General features: G+C 37.0%; 1 protein-coding gene across 2 annotated transcripts in view; it reads right to left on the minus strand.

Moving 5' to 3' along the window:
• Positions 1-10,054, minus strand: part of LOC114462450 (glypican-1-like) — a 54,064-nt gene extending 44,010 nt beyond the window's left edge. For both annotated transcript variants that reach the window (XM_028445293.1, XM_028445294.1), the window contains exon 1: positions 9,521-10,054. In XM_028445293.1, the coding sequence (XP_028301094.1) occupies positions 9,521-9,671 (151 nt within the window). In that variant the 5' untranslated portion in view covers positions 9,672-10,054. The remainder of the gene's footprint in view (positions 1-9,520) is intronic.
• Between the last annotated feature and the right edge of the window lie 8,297 nt (positions 10,055-18,351).

Raw genomic sequence — 18,351 nt, forward strand, 5'->3', positions numbered from 1 at the left:
TCCCGCTGCCACTTCAGCATCTTCATCTGGTTAGACTCACCTCGGCGAAACTCTTGTTTCCATTGGTCCAGGCTAAGCTTGAGCTTGGAGATTTCCTCCTCCTGGATTTCAACCATGAAATCTGATTCTATTTCCTTCTTCATCATCATCGTTCGTTCCTCTTCCCATTGTTCTTCCTGCTCATGGAACTCCTTTCTGGAAACGTCCAGAGCCAGTTTGAGGTGGTCCAGGTTCCTGTCTCGTATTTCCATCTGGTACCTTGTAAAGGATGCCTTGTATGTCATCTCTTCACATGTGATACACTCTGGTGGTGCTTGGTCAGGTACCAGTGTGCAGCCTGGTTCACAGGGACTCACTGGTACGGTAACTGGTGGATGGTTGACTTGTTCATCATCACCCGTGTCTCCAGGAGATGATGGTTTGTCTACCTTCATCTTCTGCATCTTTACCTTCTTCCTATGATCTTGCTCTGGTTGGTGGAATGACACCTCGCTGGTTTTGTCAAATAAGGGCTCAGAATCCCCAAAGTCACCAAAAGTAATGTTCATCGCTGGTTTTTGATCCATTGTCAACGTTTCAGGACAAAAAAGCAAGATAATATTCAACAAAACAGTGGAGTTGTTAAGGCTTTAAGCTGTTTGTTCTAAGATAGAAGAATCCAGGTACTTTGAAGTGATTTGGCTTTCATCTCCTCCATTGGCTTCTTTTCTGTTGTCATGGTTACAATCAACAAAACATTCTAACTGTTGATTTCCTGCTGCCTTGGTAACAAACAATAACATAATGAAATTAAACACATATAAACAGAGCTAACCCCCCCCCCCCAAAAAAAAATAAATAAATAAATAAAATAAAATAAAATATCAAGGTGAATTAAAAGCCAAAGAGTAAAAGTGGATTTAAAGCAGGATTTGAAAGTCTTCAGTGCAGGGGCCTGTTAGATATGCTTCATTGACGTTGCATTGTTAAACTGGAGTTGTTTTACCAGAACATCCCAAACCATTATTCATCCATACACTACCTCACAAATAGACATTAGGCAGTGCTGATGGCCTTTAAAACTAAGAAAGGAGTCTTGTTTGAAATGAGAATAAAAGACTTTGCCATTAAAAATAAAAGCATAGACAACAGCCTTTCAACAAATCAATAAAGTTTGATCTCGAGCCAGGTATTGAGCACAAGGTACTCCTGTATTTGGCACCTTGATTACAATTAGTGCCTGTAAATGTGTGAATGAATGACTTGGAGGAAAACAGAGAATGCCTTGGATAAGCAAGTTGGGTACAAAATGCAACGTTTACAATGTTTAATGAAAAAGAAAGTCAATAAGTGCATTTAATCAATAAATACCAGTAAGACTAATTACTTTGAAAAGATATACAGTGGTGTGAAAAAGTGCTTTCCTCCTGATTTCGTACTTTTTTGCATGTTTTCCACACTTAAATGATTCAGATCATCAAACAAATTTAAACATTAGTCAAAGACAACACAAGTAAACACAAAATGCAGATTTTAAATGAATGGTTTTATTAATGAGGAAGAAAAAAATCCAAAGCTACATGGCCCTGTGTGAAAAAGTGTCACCAGTAATGATGATTTGCTGCTTCTGTATCTCTGCCTAAACCTCCTGATAGCAGTTTCTTAAAATTACTAACAAAAATGCCACAAATATGAATCGATCATGAACAAATCATGCATAACTTAATCTAGTCAGAAAACTAGCATGGGTGGGACAAGCTTTCCCCAAGGCTAAAGCTATTAGCCACAGCCTTGCCTGGTGACAAACTATGCTACAGTCCTCAGAGAAAGGACTTTTTTCTATTCTGTTTTATTTCTTGTCATCAGGCCTCATTGAGTTTGCTGGCTGTGAAGCAAGTTTAAGCCCAACGAAAACATGCAGTGTAGTAGTTATCCACCAACACTACAAAAGATATACATCAAAGGTGGTCAAAGCAAAGCAACAAGAAACTGAACATTGATTGAATTAGCTCTAAAGAAAGACTAAAGATTGCTAATCTTAGAACAACTTTTCACAAGTTCAGAAAACTTACTGAGCGTACAGCAGAGACTTATGTCTTCTTTCTCTTCTTCCCCCAAAAAACAGCTAAATAAATAAATAAAACAAGTGGAGGCCACATTCATTTGTTTATGTGAAGATGGGATGAATCGAAAATACGGAGCCTCCTCCTTTGGCTCGCGACTCGCCCTCTCATTCTGCTCCTTATACCCATCTTTCTCCTCTCTCTTGTTCACACATCATGAAAGATTCACGGCTCAGATTTTAACAACTTAAGTCCTCTACTGGGCATGAATGTGCGTGTACAACACACATGCACACACATTTACACGTTTGACCTTGCACTCCTAGATCTGAGGAGGACTACAAAGACCATCCAGAAGTGGACCAAGGAGACACCAGTATGCAAAGGGTGTGTGCGTGTGTGTGTGTGTGTGTGTGTGTGTGCATGTGTGTGTGTGTGTGTGTGTGTGTGTGCGTGCATGCATGTTAGAGGTGGCACACCCTTGCTACTTGATGTTCCACTTGGCAACAAGTACTGTGAGCGCCTGAGTGAGCATTGGAAGTGTGACAGATGAAGGACAGTAGCACGCACGCACGCACGCACACACAGTCGGATACAGAATTGATTGTGTTTAGTAAATAGAACAAATATCGGATAACAGCCAGAAAAATAATGAATTTTATCGGCCTGCGTCTAAAATCTCTCGATATATATTATATTATATTTTATTCAGGATTACTATTGCAACAACACATCATCAGTAGGGTAAAGCTAACCTGTCTCACGACAGTCTAAACCGAGCTCACGTTCCCTGTGTAGAATACTGTAGATATTATGTTGAAGGTTAAAACATATGTAACCAATTGGTTAATAATAAATGGCTCAGTTTTTCTCATACCTACTGTTGCTGACTATTGTTTTCTGTTTGATTAACATCACTTGATCAAGCCGTTTCAAACATTCCACACTACAAAATAATAACTGTATGATTCGTGCTGATATCGTATCGGATTGATATCGGTATCGGCAAACAATTAAGGCTGCAATATCGATATCGTATCGGAAGTGAAAAAGTTGTATTGGGACATCCCTAGAAGTGCGTTTACATTAGATAGTATGGAAAGATTGATTATGCGAGAAATATCCAGATGTATACTATATTGGGAGAGTACGCACGGTGGGCACACTAGTCATACTAACAGCCCCATAATGCATTGCGAGCGGAACGTAAAATCGTCCTGGGACTGGCTTCAAGCTAAATATCAAACATCCCCTTTTCAAAACAAAAGCATCTGTTCTTCTTCTCTATTAGTTTTTTAACACTTTTGTAAATAGGGCTCTTGTTTTGAAGCCCAATGGAGGGACTCTGAAAATCTCTAAAATGTTGGCATGAAAAGTGTTTCCAAAAGTTTTATGGATCAAATGACCACATGTTGATGTTCTACTTGGTCACTTTCTTACTTAAAATGTTTTCAGAACTTTCAAATGTGGCAAATTAACAGAGATATGAGATTTTTAGCCTCAGTGTGCTTCAGGTTTTTATCATTGTAGGCTCAAAATGCATCTTGGAAAACTTTGAAGAATACTTCAGTAGGAAAGGCAATCATACTAATCCTCCTAACCATACTTATAGTATATAGAACAGTATATACGAGTTTGTAGTGCATAGTACGGTGTGTGCCATTTCGAACACAGTCGAGGTCTAGCGAGCTCAAATCTTGCGGGCTGCACCTTTAACTTAGCCGAGCATCTATTTTGGATTGTTACTCTAGTCAATATAATCTAATCTGTATCAATATACGCTAATCTGCTGATCGATTTGATGTGACTTTCAATTCCGTATGAAAATTCCAGCAAGTTCTTATTGTCTTCAGTTTCAATAATAGGGACACATTAAAGCCGTCAGCAGACGCCTCTGAAGAAGACTAGCAGTTGAAAGTTGCAACATGTCAGGAGATCAAAGTAAATTTCCTGAAAAACAATTGTCTGAATGAATGAAACATATACAATTAACATCTTATTCAAAAAGAAGGCAAAGAGAACTGGCTGGAATTTGTGTAATGGTTGTCTGCCTAAAACACAGTGTACCATTTAATAAGAGGACTTTCCACTCGTTGTCTGTGTCTCAATGTGCAAGAATATGGCAAAATGTTCTGCCGAATAATGCGCTCCAACAAAAATGCTGCTTTTAAACTCAATACCTTGTACTACAAACTGAAAAGTGTGCTCTGCAGGCTATATGCGCTGCTTCAGCATCCAAGCGTCACCTGATCACCTGGGTGTGTGCGCGCCGCACTAACAAAGCAAGTGTGAATGAAACCCAAGTGTCTTCCCTGAAGAAGGTTTTGGCTTTCACTGAGTTTTTAAAACACACACCTACATATGCGCACAAACACAAGAACACGAACACGAGACGTCAAGCTCATCTTTAACTTCTGAGCATGTGAGACGGCAGAATGAGAGTCAGAAATGCTTTAGGCGCAAAGAGAAGCAGACAGCAGGCTAGATAACAGAGGAGACGACTTCCATTCAGGTGCTGCTCAACCACCGAGACAATAGGAACAAGTGAGGACGGAGAAGAATAGGCTTTCTTTTAAAACGTCAGGAAGGTATTTAGAGCATCTGCTGGTCATCTTACACAGACAGTGATTCAGAATTATGATATTTATCTTATCTACTTACAAACACAGGTCTCACACTCGGGTTAGCCTGGAAAACGTCATCTCAGGCTACAAAAGAGCAAAGAAAACAAGCTATATTTATCTTCTAAAGCAGTGCTTCTAAACATTTTCAATTCCACAGCACCTGAGGGTGGTTGAACACAGACATGAACATTAAAGAACAGTCATGTGTAGACAGGACCATCTATAAGGGGGAATAAAGGGGAGAAAAACTTTTTGGGGCCCATCCATAAAGTCAGCAAAATGATGGTCCATTGTTCTATGAATCTGTGATAATCACCACATTTATTTATTTATTTATCTAAATAATATCCACTGTAATCCAGGAAGTTTATTATTATTTGTACCATAGCATATAGGCATTTTAAAGATGTAAATCTTTGTTTTATTTAAACATAAAATGGGTTAAGAGTGACCAAAAATGGTGGAAAAGGTGGTGAAATGGGATTTTAAAAACCACAGAAATCGGTTACAAGTTGCAAATAAGAGTGGCCAAAAACAGACAGAAAAAGTGGTAAAAAGGATTCAAAGTGTCAATATTGGTTTAAAAGTGGAACAGAAGTGAAAAAAGTAGGATCATTTAGCTTAAACTGGCATATAATGGGCATGACAAATGCTGAATGTAGTTAAATTGGCAAAAATAAGCATGAAATATGGTGAAAAGAGGTTAAAAGTGGCAATAATGGTTCAACATGTGACATTAGGTGGGAAAAGGGTTTATAAGTACCAAAAATGTCCTAAAAATGTGCAGTAAAGACATTGAAATTTGATGGAGAAGTGGCAGAAATGGGAGTAAGGTAGCAAAAATTCATTAAAAGGAGCAAAAATATGACAAGAAAAAGTGATAAATAGGTTAAAATATGGCAAGTTTTTTTTTTTTTTTTTTTTTTTTTTTTTTTTTTTTTTTTTTTTAAAAAAAAAAAAAAAAAAAAAAAAAAAAAAAAAAAAAAAAAAAAAAAAAATATGGCAAGTTTTGTGTAGTTACAGAAAAATAAGCAAAAATGGGCTCAAATTGTTCAAAAAATATTCTTAGTTTCTTGAAGGCATCTGGAGACCCCCCTCCCAGTGTCTCACAACCCCAAATGGGGTCCCGACCAACAAGTTTGAGAACCCTTGTTCTGAAGAACAAAAGACAGCCTTTATTATCAATATTAATAAAACCTATTACCTATATTGTAATTATAATCATCCATGTTTTGTTTGAACCTGTTTTTGATAAAAAAAACAGATTTTAAAGAAAGGGATTTCAGCAGCTAGATTAGCAGCTTTAGACTAATCACAGTCATTAGATTCCAGCTTGTTGGAGCATTAAGACACTTAAAGTATGCACTGCCTCTCTAGGACCAGGAATAAGAAACCTGAGCGAAATGCTCCAAAACAACATCACTACGTCACATCTGAATTGTAAAATATCGTCTTACCGCTAATAATGTGCCCCGCTAACCTTTTCTCAACTCACTCAAGATTAAATGAGATCTAAACTCTCTCAATTTCAATAACATTAAAAAATCTACTGCAAAATCTAATTATATGACAAATAAATCAAACATATGACAGCTGATAAGTGTGGCTGAAAAAAATGTAACCTTTATCTTATTTTTTAAAAAGGTAAAAATTGTCAATATTTTTCTTCAAAATTCGTAAAAAATAACAAAATGTGCAGTCACATCATTTAGAACAGTAATAATAAAGTTATTTGAGTGTACAGTTGACTGACTTATGAAGTATATGATTCTACTTTAGGAAATTAAGGAAATAAAACTCATATTGTTTCTGCAAGAGAATGATTCAACTTCTGTTTTTGGATAAGGGAAGAAATTTGAATAAGAATTGTGTTAGTGTTACAATCAAATTATATTTCAATAAATCCGAATCGCAACATAAATCAAATTGCCACCAACGTATTGTGATTAAGATTGAATGGTCCAATGCCCTATATAACATGGTGCAAATGTACAATCAAAATAGGGCCCTCAGTTTCTTTGTAATGATTTACATAGTGCAAGATGTAGTCCATTAAGAGTCCAAACCAGAACTAATGACTATTTAAAGCCTCTGGCTGTAAAAGTTAATATTAGTCATAAAAAAAGAAATGGTTGAAATATTACATACATAATAATCAATGAGGCATTGGCTACATAAGCAGAAATTAATTGAGAAAACCACTGATGATGCACTGCATTTTATTGACTAGAAGAAGGTTCAGCATCCTGTAAGCCTAGTCAGTACATTCATTATACAGCAGTTTCTCAAATGGGGGTACGCGTACCCCTAGGGGATATCAATGGCATTACAGGGGGTACTAGAAAGAAAAGAGAGAGAGTGGAAAATGAAATGAAAGCATTACAAATATGAGGTTTTATATCTATTTGGTCGGCACTAAATACTGTTTAATTCCACTTACTGACAATATGAGATTCTTTAAAATGTATGTTATCACTCATTCCATCATTACTCTCTATAGTTGTTTTTAAAATGGCATTCTGAGCAAACTTTTAGATAAAAAAATAATAATAAAAAATTCGTTTTTGGTACCTACCACGGCTTTACCGACTTGGTGTATTTAGAGACAGCAAATATTACAGTCTAACGCTATGTTCTTTTTTAGCATTTGAGATAAAACTAAATGGGATAATAAAGGTCTATTAAGCAGAGAAAACTCTTCTTTAACTAATGTACGGCAGTGATGTGAAAAAGATCAATTTTCAGGAGACATTCAGACATCACCTGTTGACATCTTCCTGTTTTTATCCGTCAGTTTTAAATAACTGAAACAGATTAAAGTCCAGGTGACCAAAACAAGGTGTTTTTCACCTGTCAGTTTGGGAAGGGGTGTTTAATGGAATTGTCTGTGAAATACAGACAGAGACGGAGACCTTGTGTGACTCGCCTTCTCAGTCCCTGTCAACTTGCCTCAATGTCTGTGTCTATTACCGTCCAATTCCTCTACGTTTAATGTCCTTCCTCTTTATCCCTCTACTATTCATACATGTAAACACGTTGAATGTCGTCAACTCTCCCTCAAATACCCAAGCTTTCTCTTTGACACCTGGTGAAATGACTTTCAATCCATGAGCACATGAACACACCTCCCCTTTGACTCCCTTTTCATACTCATCTCCGCTGCCTTCTGTGCATCTTGGAGCTCAATGGAGAAAGAGACAATGACAGACGATCGCCTTGAAGGGGAAAACCACTCAATTGTACTTTTCTCACAACCCAAGACAGTTTAATCAGCATTTATTGGACAGGACTTGGAGAGACTTTGATGTTTAATCTCAGGCTGACTGATTACTTGACGTGACTGACTGATTGATCAAATGTGTGATTGCCTGATTACAGTTGGATGAGTTATTGACAGCCGGGCCAGGCCAAGAAAACACACCAAACCATGATTGGAAACAGTCTTTTCTACAGAAGCAGATTACGGCCAATACATTTTTTGACAAATCAAGAATAAAGTTGAATGTCAAGATGAAAGTTGAAATTTCAAAAATGAACTGAAAACACAATATTGTGATAAAAGTCAAAGGTCTGCTAATGAAGTACAATCTACGGAAGCTGACAAGGGCCAATTCCCCATATGACAAAAGAAACAGCAGGTTGTGGCCATCTACAAAATGCCATGTATCGATGAATGCGTGAAACTATACTTCAAAATTGGGTTTAATAACAAAGAGATTATTTCTTTTTAGCTTACAAACACAACATTGTAATCTCTTTAAGGACTTTAAAGAGATATTGACAGTAACTGTTTCTGTTTAGAAGGAAAAACCAGTGAAGTTTGGAAAAAGTGGAGCATTCAGTCCGTCTGTGGCTATTGAGGATCAACGGAAACAGATTAGGGCCAGTTTAATGGAGACTGTTGTCGTACATGGTGAATTGGTCATAGCCCGCAGATTTTACTTTAATGGCAAACCTTTGACTTTTATCACAATATTGTATTTGGAGTTTATTTTCAAATTTTCCTCTTTAATCTTGTTTTTTCCACTTTAATCTCTACATTTTGACCTTATTATTGATTTGCCCAAAATCATTTTCTCCATCAAAAATGGCCCTAACCCGCTTCCGTACATTTCTTATATCTTTCAGGTTATAATGTGTGACTGCTGAGCCTTAGCTAAGAGAAACTGCCCCGGGCTAGGCTGCATTATTAGTTTATGTAAATGAAACAGCAGGCTGATTTCAGCATCTACTACATGTGCACATATGGCACACCTGCAAGCCAATAGCAAAACAACAACTATAATGATAAAAAAAGACCCTGGCCTGCATGCACAAACCATTCTATTATGTTTTTATCAGATACTGTGTGGGATAGCATTCATAAATGCAGCAAAAACAACAACAACTCTGAGCAGACAATGCAGAAAACACTGTAGGATAGAGATGAATGGGAGTGTCTTATATGAACTGGGAGGCTCATAATAACTAGATATGCTCACAGTCAGGAATGGGAGAGGCAATGGGAGGGATGCTGCAAACCATTATCTCTCTTATAGAAACAATGGGATGTCATTTAAAACTTAAAAAGAAGCTTTAATGACATAAAAATTATGCCTTTCAAAAACATGTGGGGAAAAAAAATGCATAAGTCAGTAAATATATGATTTTGAACATTTAAGTAATTTGGAAAGCAGATTCATTAAAAAAAAAAAAAAAAAAGTATAGCAAACAAACTGCATGCCTACACAATAACCAAATAAATTTGAATGATTTTTTTTTTCTTCTTAAATCAATATGAATAAAAGCCTCTGACTAATTTTTTGTTCATCTTTTTTGGTACTTTGATAAGCGTAAAACTGACTTTCCACTCACCGGATATCTCCGTCTGAGGCACCTCGGTCTGAGGGAATCCTTTCCCGCTGTAGAGCTTCCGCAGGTCGGCGCAGCTCCTCTCCGCCCCGGCCGGAGCTCCAGGAGCCGCGAACAGGCTCAGCAGCACCGGGAAGAGCACCGGGACCCGCATCCTTTGAATTAAATCCAAACTCCTTAGTATATCCCCGGATATCAATATTTCAACAAAGCTTCAGTTTGTGACCCGGTGGGAGCGGCGGCCGCTGTGGGTCGACCGTGACCGAGGAGGAGCTGCGGAGCGCGGCAGGAGGCGCAGGTTCGCCCCGCTGCAGAGATGGAAGACACAAAGAGAGAGAGCAGAGGAGAGCAGGTGTCTCTCTATCAGCCCAAGTCCACGGACACAACACTACCGCCTCATGATGATGACGACGGTGATGATGATGATGATGATGATGCTGGAACTGAGGCACTTTGAGGAAGATTTGAGTGACAGGAGGAAGGACGGTGGACGTGGGACAATAAAACGCGTGTTGTCCACGCAAATGTCAGCTGAGTCTCTCTCTCTCTCTCTCTTTGTGTGTGTAAATGATCAATTGCCTCCTGTTGCAAATTATAGGAGAGAAACAGCGCCTCCCATTGGTCCTCCTGTAGGGAGGTATATTTGTATCTTTATTATTCAATCAAATTTTTTTTTACTTCAATCAAAAATAAATATTTTCAAAAAAGTGTTCAAATTCAATTATTTGGGTCTCAAATATTTATTTTGCATTATAACACTTTTTTTATTCAAAATATTTATTTTTGATTGAAAATGTTTTTTTATTGGTGATTTTTTTTTTTTTATATATATATATATATTTTTTTGATCGAATAAAATTATTCAACCAATTTTTTTTTACTTCAATCAAAAACAACTTTTCCAATCAAAGAAAGAAAGTGTTCAAATTATTCAATTATTTGGGTCTCAAATTTTATTTTGTTTATTTTTTTGCATTTAAACCCTTTTTTTCTTTGATTGAAATTTTGTATTTTTGACTGTAGTACAATACCCTACAATACACAAAGGCTGTGTTCGAAATCGCACACTAGCATACTACTCATACAAGGTTTGATGTTAAAATGAGTATGCAGTGCGTTTCCATCGGATAGTGAAAGATTGAGTGTGTGAGAAATACCCGGATGTATGCTATATCGGGACATTTTTTAAGTATGCACGGTAGTCATACTCTACCGCCCTATGATGCTTTGCGAACAGAATGTAAAATCGTCCTGGGACCGGCTTCAAGCTAAAATTCAAACATCCCCTTTTCAAAATAAAAGTATCTCTTCTTGTCTTCCATTAGTTTTTAACAATTTTGTAAATAGGGCTTTTGTTTTGAAGTTAACAAAAAGTTTAGTCAGTAGCACAATGGTGGGTCTCTGAAAATCTCTGAAATGTCGGCATGAAATGTGTTTCCATGAGTTTAATGGATCAAATGGTCATTTTCTCACTTAAAATGATTTCCGAACTTTCAAAAGTGGAGAATCAACAGAGATATTTAGCCTCAGTGTGCTTCAGGTTTTTGTCGTTGTAGGTACGAAATGCATCTTGGCAAACTTGGAAATATACTTCAGTGGGAACGGTCACCAACCCAGAGCCGTTTAGAGAGAAAGTTGCGACAACTCCGTTCACACCAATGGACCGTTTTTTTTTTTTTTTTTTTTTTTTTTTGTTATATATACAGCAATGTCAGTTCATGGAGCCTCACAATAGTTCCCGGAAGTGACCAGTTGACTGTTGCAGCACAATGGAGCTAGAACGGAGTAAACAGTTTGTGATGCAGTTTAAATAATCATATTGGATATTATTATTATTATCAGCGTGTGCATTATTAACTAATTCTTAATACATTTATAATACATGATTAACATATGACGGTGTACTGTATAAAAATTATAAATCAATGCAGTTATTGACGACAAATGACCAAAAATCCCAGTTATGTCACTCGGAATCGAATTCGAATTGCCCGCCAATAACTTCCGGGAACTATTTGAGTCTATTTCGAACTTCCGTTGTCGCAACTCTCTCTAGACGGCTCTGCGCCAACCTAATCATACTTACAGATGGGTTTCCGATATATTTTTGATGACACGATACATTTTTGTCCCCCAAAGCTTTCAAAACGACGTCAAAACTGGATTAAAAAAAAGCCAAAAGAAACAAACAATATACAGAGATAGTTTGAATGCAACTTGCAAAGCGATTGTATTTTTGATACAATTGTAAGTTGAGTGAATTTGACAACAAAGATCCGTACGAGATCAGAAAAGGAGAATGGGTGTCCAACGTACAGTAGATACGTTCCCTGCCATTTTGTATCCAGACATTGTAAACTATCTGGTGAACAGTGCAAGTGCCTACACATTTTATGGAATGAAAGCATACAAGTCTTTAGAGGCATGTATCGCGATGGGTGTGTGTGGACCTTTGACAAGCTAACAGGATAGTTTTGGCTGGAATATTGTTTTTCACCTGATCAACACGAGGCTTCAAAGGTAATATGACGTATTACTGTACTTTTCGATTGATCTGAGAGAAGCATTGATAACTTTGGCTGTGGCTGTTGGATCGGTAAATGGTTTATACTGCTTCAATTGCAAGAATCGTAGCTTTCCAATGACGTGCAGCCTGAATGACAATGTAAACATACGAGTTGTGTATTTATATGAAAACATTATAACATCTCGGCGTGCTGACAAGAGATGCATGTATAATATACTGTATACACGTGCCTGTGATGAAATGATTGCTACAGACTTTATTGTGTTGCTTTTCTGGGTTCGAACGGAAACCTTTCCTGTTGATGATGATGGCTAGCCACTTGTTTCTCTGTTCCGTGGACAGACGTTCTGTTTGTTTTCCTTGACCAGTTATTATTTTAGGAATGCAATAAAAATGTCTTTTATTTTCCCTTGGCTTCGCTCTGTTTGAGCAACAACACACAACGCATGTATGCGGCATGACACACGGCTAAAATCGGGTAAAATCTGTGTCTTGGGTTACTTGCTAAAGTTACAGTGCCACACAAGATGGTGACACGTGCAGGGGATCATGGGAGTGGAAACCCATCTATAATGTGGTGGCCTCATGGTTAAGGACAGCGGGCTTGTGATCGGAGGGTTGCCGGTTCGAGTCTACACTGCTCCTCGGGAATGGGTTAAATGCAGAGAGTTTGCAGTGCATGGTATGGAGTTTGCTGTTTCGACACAGCCAGTTTCTATGTAGAGCTACGAAAGCTACAGTGTGTGTGTTTGCTGAGGGTGAAAGTGAGTGATGAGCTGACACTCTACCCCTGTCTTTACATCCAACATCATCCCCAGCAGCGTTAGCAGCATCAGCAACGTTAGCAGATAGAGGCTGACCACGAAAGGTCAGACAAACACCCTGAAATGCAGCTTTTCAGAAATAACTCTGAAGCAAGAAATATGTTCCCATGGCTTATGAAAAGGACGCTGCAGGAACATAAAGGATGTGACTGACGACTAAGGCCTGTCTTAACATGATGTGCTCCAACAGTCTATAAATAAACTAAAGTGTCAGTGTGCTTCAGGCTTTTACTGTGGAACACAAACTGAACATAGAGAAAGGTTCAATGTTTTTATTGGCATGATAGTGACAACATAGTGACAATATAATTTCAGTCTCATCACAGTTTATTTGATTTGAAGATGTTAACGTCAGAGGGTTTTTTTAATAAGCACTTTTACTTTTATTTTACTACATTAATAAGTTTAAAATATATACTTTTATTTTTGCCACCTCGTTACTTGTACTTTTGATACTTGAGTAGTTTTTCCACAAGTTACTTTTGTACTTTAGTACATTAAATGTGAGCTGTTTTAAGACTTTTACTCAAGTGATTTTCTAATGGGGACTTTTTTCTTTCAGGTACTTTATATACCTCTGATTAAAATACTTACAAACTAAAGTTTGGCTTCAGAAATGTACCACAATTCACATGATTTAAGGTTTCAAAGCTGATGCCTACAATCCCAGGATGGTCAATTATAGTATTTTGGATTTTTGAGCCTGAACTGCAGCTTTAGGGTGAAGTGGAAAGAACTAATCAGTCTACACCAACTACTTCAGGCTCTTTCAGTTAAACGACTTTAAAACCCTGCAGAAGATTTAAAAGAGAAAAGAGACAGTACAGTACCGTTTTTCTTTTTAAATCTTGAGCGAAAAAGCTACTAAATGATCTAAAAAGCACTCTGAAATTTTCACTCAATGGGATGTTAACTGGCCAATGTGGTTTGGGACGTCATCAGTCATGTGATTTCAAGATGGCGGAATACAGGCTTTAAAACGGTAAAGTAGTCACATTTTTAATAAAATTAATTTGGTGCATAATAATGCGTTTTGTTAGGGACAGATCTATACAAACTATTTCATCAAACATTAAAGGCCACCTAGACATTTTACGTGTGTGTGTCTATGTAATGGATAAATGGGTCTAATGGTTAGAGGTGTACTTAAAAGTACTGTTTGTCGATTGAAATTGTACTCAGTACAAGTAAAAAATAAGTCATACAGTAAAAAGTAGCTCAGTTAAAGAGGACTCAAAGTAAAAGTTACTAATTACTTTCACTTACTTACTTAGGCCTTTAAGTTCCCTGGGAACATAGGCCATTGATGAAACTCCTCCATCCTCTGCGATCCTGTTGTTGCCAGGACAGTCCCTGCACCTTCTCCTCTTATTCTGTGGTTCTCCTCCAGGTGGTTCTAGGTCAACCTTGCTTCCGATCTTGCCTTGCTGGTTCCAGGTGTTTGGTGAGGTGTTTGGTCTTCTGAGTGTGTGGCCTATCGAGTTCCATTTTGGTCTTCTAATTTGGCTTTAATATTTGTGATGGTGTTGGGCCAGTATATACCTAGCAGGAGGCAGCGGTTGAGGAATGTCTGGAGTTTGTTGATTATGTTGCTTGATGTTTTCCAGGTTTCTGAGCAGTAGAGTAGGGTGGATTAAACGTTGGAGTTAAAAATTTGCAGTTTGGTCTTGAGTGGGATGTATTTTGCTTTTCATATTGTATGTAAAATGTTGAATGTTATCCTTGCTTTCCCGATTCTGGCGGTGACATCCTCTTCCGTTCCTCCCTCCACAGTGGTTATACTGTAGAGGGAGGAATGTAAAACTGGCTACTACTTCTGGTGAATTCTGGTCCATGATTATTGGGGTGTTGTCCTTGTTATTAATGCGCATAAGTTTGGTTTTTGATGAGTTGACTTTGAGCCCAAGCAAAGCAGCTGTCAACTCTAGATTAATAAATCTTGCCACTGTTCCCATACAGTAAACTCAATCTCATGTATAAACTAAAAAAGGACTTGCACAATTGGAACTTCTTCAAAGGCATCTGTATGAAATAAAAGGTTTGTCAAGATGTACATTTAAAAAAAAAAACCCGAAATAACACCAATTAATTCAATTCAAAAAAATAAAATAAAAAAATGATCTCTTCTCGCTGTAAGTAAAGCTACAATTATTAACTCTATAACAGAGAAAATAACCTCCATTTAATGCTGTTTTGGTGCAGTGCATTAGGTTTAATATGATTGGTCGGCTATGATGATTGTTGACTGGTCATTTTGTTTATTGTAGTAATGTCCGTTGATCATTTTAAAACAAAAAAAATACAAATGTATCTCAGTTGCGTATAGAATGTAACAAATTGCTTTTAAAACATACTTAAGTACAAGTAAAATTACTGATTTTAAAATATACTCAAAAAAAGTACAAGTACCCTTAAAAATAACTAAATTACAGTAAGGTGAGTACTTGTAATCTATTACTTTCACCTCTGATAACAACCAGGCCACACGGAGGCGTGTCCTCCAATGGGATAAAAACAATGACACCTCTGTTTGTTTGGGAACACGTTCAGACCGGCTGCTGGTTAAAATGGTTCAGAAAAATAAAATGTTGGAAACATTATCCACTAAATGATCCCTGAGAAGAAGTTTGGACAGATATCGACTTTTTAGGTCAATGATTCACCCTCCCAATGTTTGCAGACAAGCACAGGTGTCATCTGCAGAAACTGAGAGTTAGATTTCATGTGTTGGCTCAACTCGTCACCGCACAGCACTGGAAACATTGTTGGATATTGTAATTATTCAATCTGTTTACACAATGGAGTCTCAGTTTGGAGTTTGGGTTTATTTTACCTGAGGCTTGTGATGATGACTTAACTACTGTATGTGAATCACACACAGCACAAATAATAATGAAATTCTAACCTTTTTAATCCTTATCCTTGGCTGCTTCAGTGGAACTATTACCTCCTTTAGGGTTTGGAATGCTTTCCTAGCAATTTGCAAACTGTGGGACGTGACCCTAAATTGGTCAGAAGCTATTATCTTTGGGTCATCAACTGGTAAAATAAAATGATTCAGTGAATATATTTGATAAGTACAATTACATTGATACAGTATGTAGTGTTTTGTTTAATATTTATAATATTATACTCATAAATTGTGAAATTAAATACTTTTTTTTCTCAAAACATTATTGCCATTTTTATTTATGTTCTTGATCTATAGCTAAAAAAATTAATCGAAACACAAACTTGTACTGCATCAAACCTATTTTTATTTCATAATTTTTATGGTTTCTTTATCACACTTTTTACGTATGTCCTGTTTGCTTATTGGTGCATTGTGCTAAATTCAGTTTTTTAATGCAGTAGGATTGGTTTTCCTTTTTTCCCCCAATAAAATAAATGTTGATAAGTAAAATTATATTTATATGTTGCGTTCGCCTAAGACTCGTAATATTTTACTCAGACATTGTGAAATTAAATTAACTGCCACCAATTTTTATTTAATTTGGGGAAAATTTATTTTTTCTGAAATTTTCTGAAAATTGAGAATTTATGTCACAATTTGTGATCAACTCTCCTAATATCCTCAAATAACACATTTTACCCTTGGGGTCAATCTGACCCCAGGGATATCTGTGTCGAGAAAATTATTTTCAGAAAATTGTTGACCAAGTTTTTGTGTCAGGCACTTTGTTTATTTGTTGAATCCATAAATAACTCCTTGACCTGTTCTCTAGCGCCACCATCAGGACAAACTTTTAAATTATAATTAATTTATATTGAATAGTTTTCATCCAAATCTTCTCAAATTTACTGACAACAATAATGACCACGAGAGTATGAACCCTATTGGTTGTGGTGATGACCTTCGGTTTTAGAGTTAGTGTATCTTGAAAATCTTTCATTCATATATTTTCTAATTTGGGGTGCACATTCATGATTTTCACACAATGAACCATATTGATTGATGTTGGGAACCCCCCTTTCCTCTCATAAACATTTTTATTTACTTATTTTTTGTAACATATTTGGGGTTATTCAAAATGAAATCCTCTGTCTCAGACACATCCTCCTCTATGTCACTTTTACTGTGAAAGAGCTGTTCCAAAATGACTCAAAAGAATCAACTCTGCAACTGCAGGTGTGGGGATGTAAGGTCACACATGGGTCACACACAGACAAGTTTTGCGCAGCTAAAACAGCTTGGGGTCAAATTGACCCCAAATGAACACCAATGCGTGCAACATTAATTTTGCACATTGAAAAAATATTGTCATAATGATTTTATGCTTAATCAACTGTACCCATCAAATTAGGAAAAGTCAATTATTAATTTTTGAGGTCATTATCACCACAAGGATAACAGAAGGGTTAAAAATGGGAGTAAAATGTTGATAAGGAAACTTTACCAAGCTCTGTCTATATTTTCAGGTGCACGCCTGCCATCCACCAGAGCGTGAAGATGTCAGGTAGAAGAAGAAGTTGTGGGAGACAAAGCAGTTTATCCTGCTCCAACCTGCACAGCCATCTAGAAATGTGTGCTGTATTCATGCCTGTCTTCTCTCTTGGTGCTCGTGAGTCAGAGTGGGAGGCACTTCTTTCTCCCCTAAACCAACCATCGTCAGTCTAAGTCAGAGGCATTTGCAGTCAAAAAGCAAGACACACTTGCAGCAGAAACACCTGACAGGCACTAAATCCCACACATGATGGAACTTTGCATTTGAATATATATATATATACCACAGGTGTGTAGTATAAGTTTTCAGTAAAATGGTCCCAAACTTTTGAGACTTTCGCTTGGTTCTTCTTGTGTTGCTCAATTCTTCTTCATAATGTAAATGTATGGTGCTCCAGCAAAAATGAAGCCGACCTGATTTGATCATGAATTTACAAAACTAAATAATGCATCGACGCAAATGATTGGAGTCAACTTTATCAATTCTGTTTCTAATAATTTTTGCATAATTGTATTCACACATTGTGGTTGGCGCGAATCTGGAGACTGTCTATATATTTAATTAAAATTTTTCTTTTTCCCCTCCTGGCAAGAATCTCAAACTCCGACTATGACTAAAACCAATACTTCTTTGATTATGAAGCCTAACAAGGTAACCAATAGATAGGAAGAAATTAGAGGATAGATACTGGTACTATTTTATAGTATTTAGGACCTGTTATCATAAGAGATGCTAACAGAAAGCTGTCACAAGAGGAAGGTTAATTAGGTTGTTTATTTCAGGCTCTGTAATTGTGAGTAATTGTATCTGAACTTTAGTAATTGAGAACATCATTTTATTGACTTTCTCAGAATACATTTTTTTAGCAATTTAGGTCTTCTTCAGCTTAGGAACGCCGATAATGACATGACTCACAACATCACGCCCTTTGATTGTTACCTGGTAATTTAATACATAGCTTTTAGACAGTTAGAGGAAAGTCCTGTCTGACTGAGAGCTCTTCTTCCCCCTCAGGCCCTGCACTTCTTTATGGATGTT

The sequence above is a fragment of the Gouania willdenowi genome, chromosome 4, assembly GCF_900634775.1.
Source record: "Gouania willdenowi chromosome 4, fGouWil2.1, whole genome shotgun sequence".
NCBI lineage: Eukaryota > Metazoa > Chordata > Actinopteri > Blenniiformes > Gobiesocidae > Gouania > Gouania willdenowi.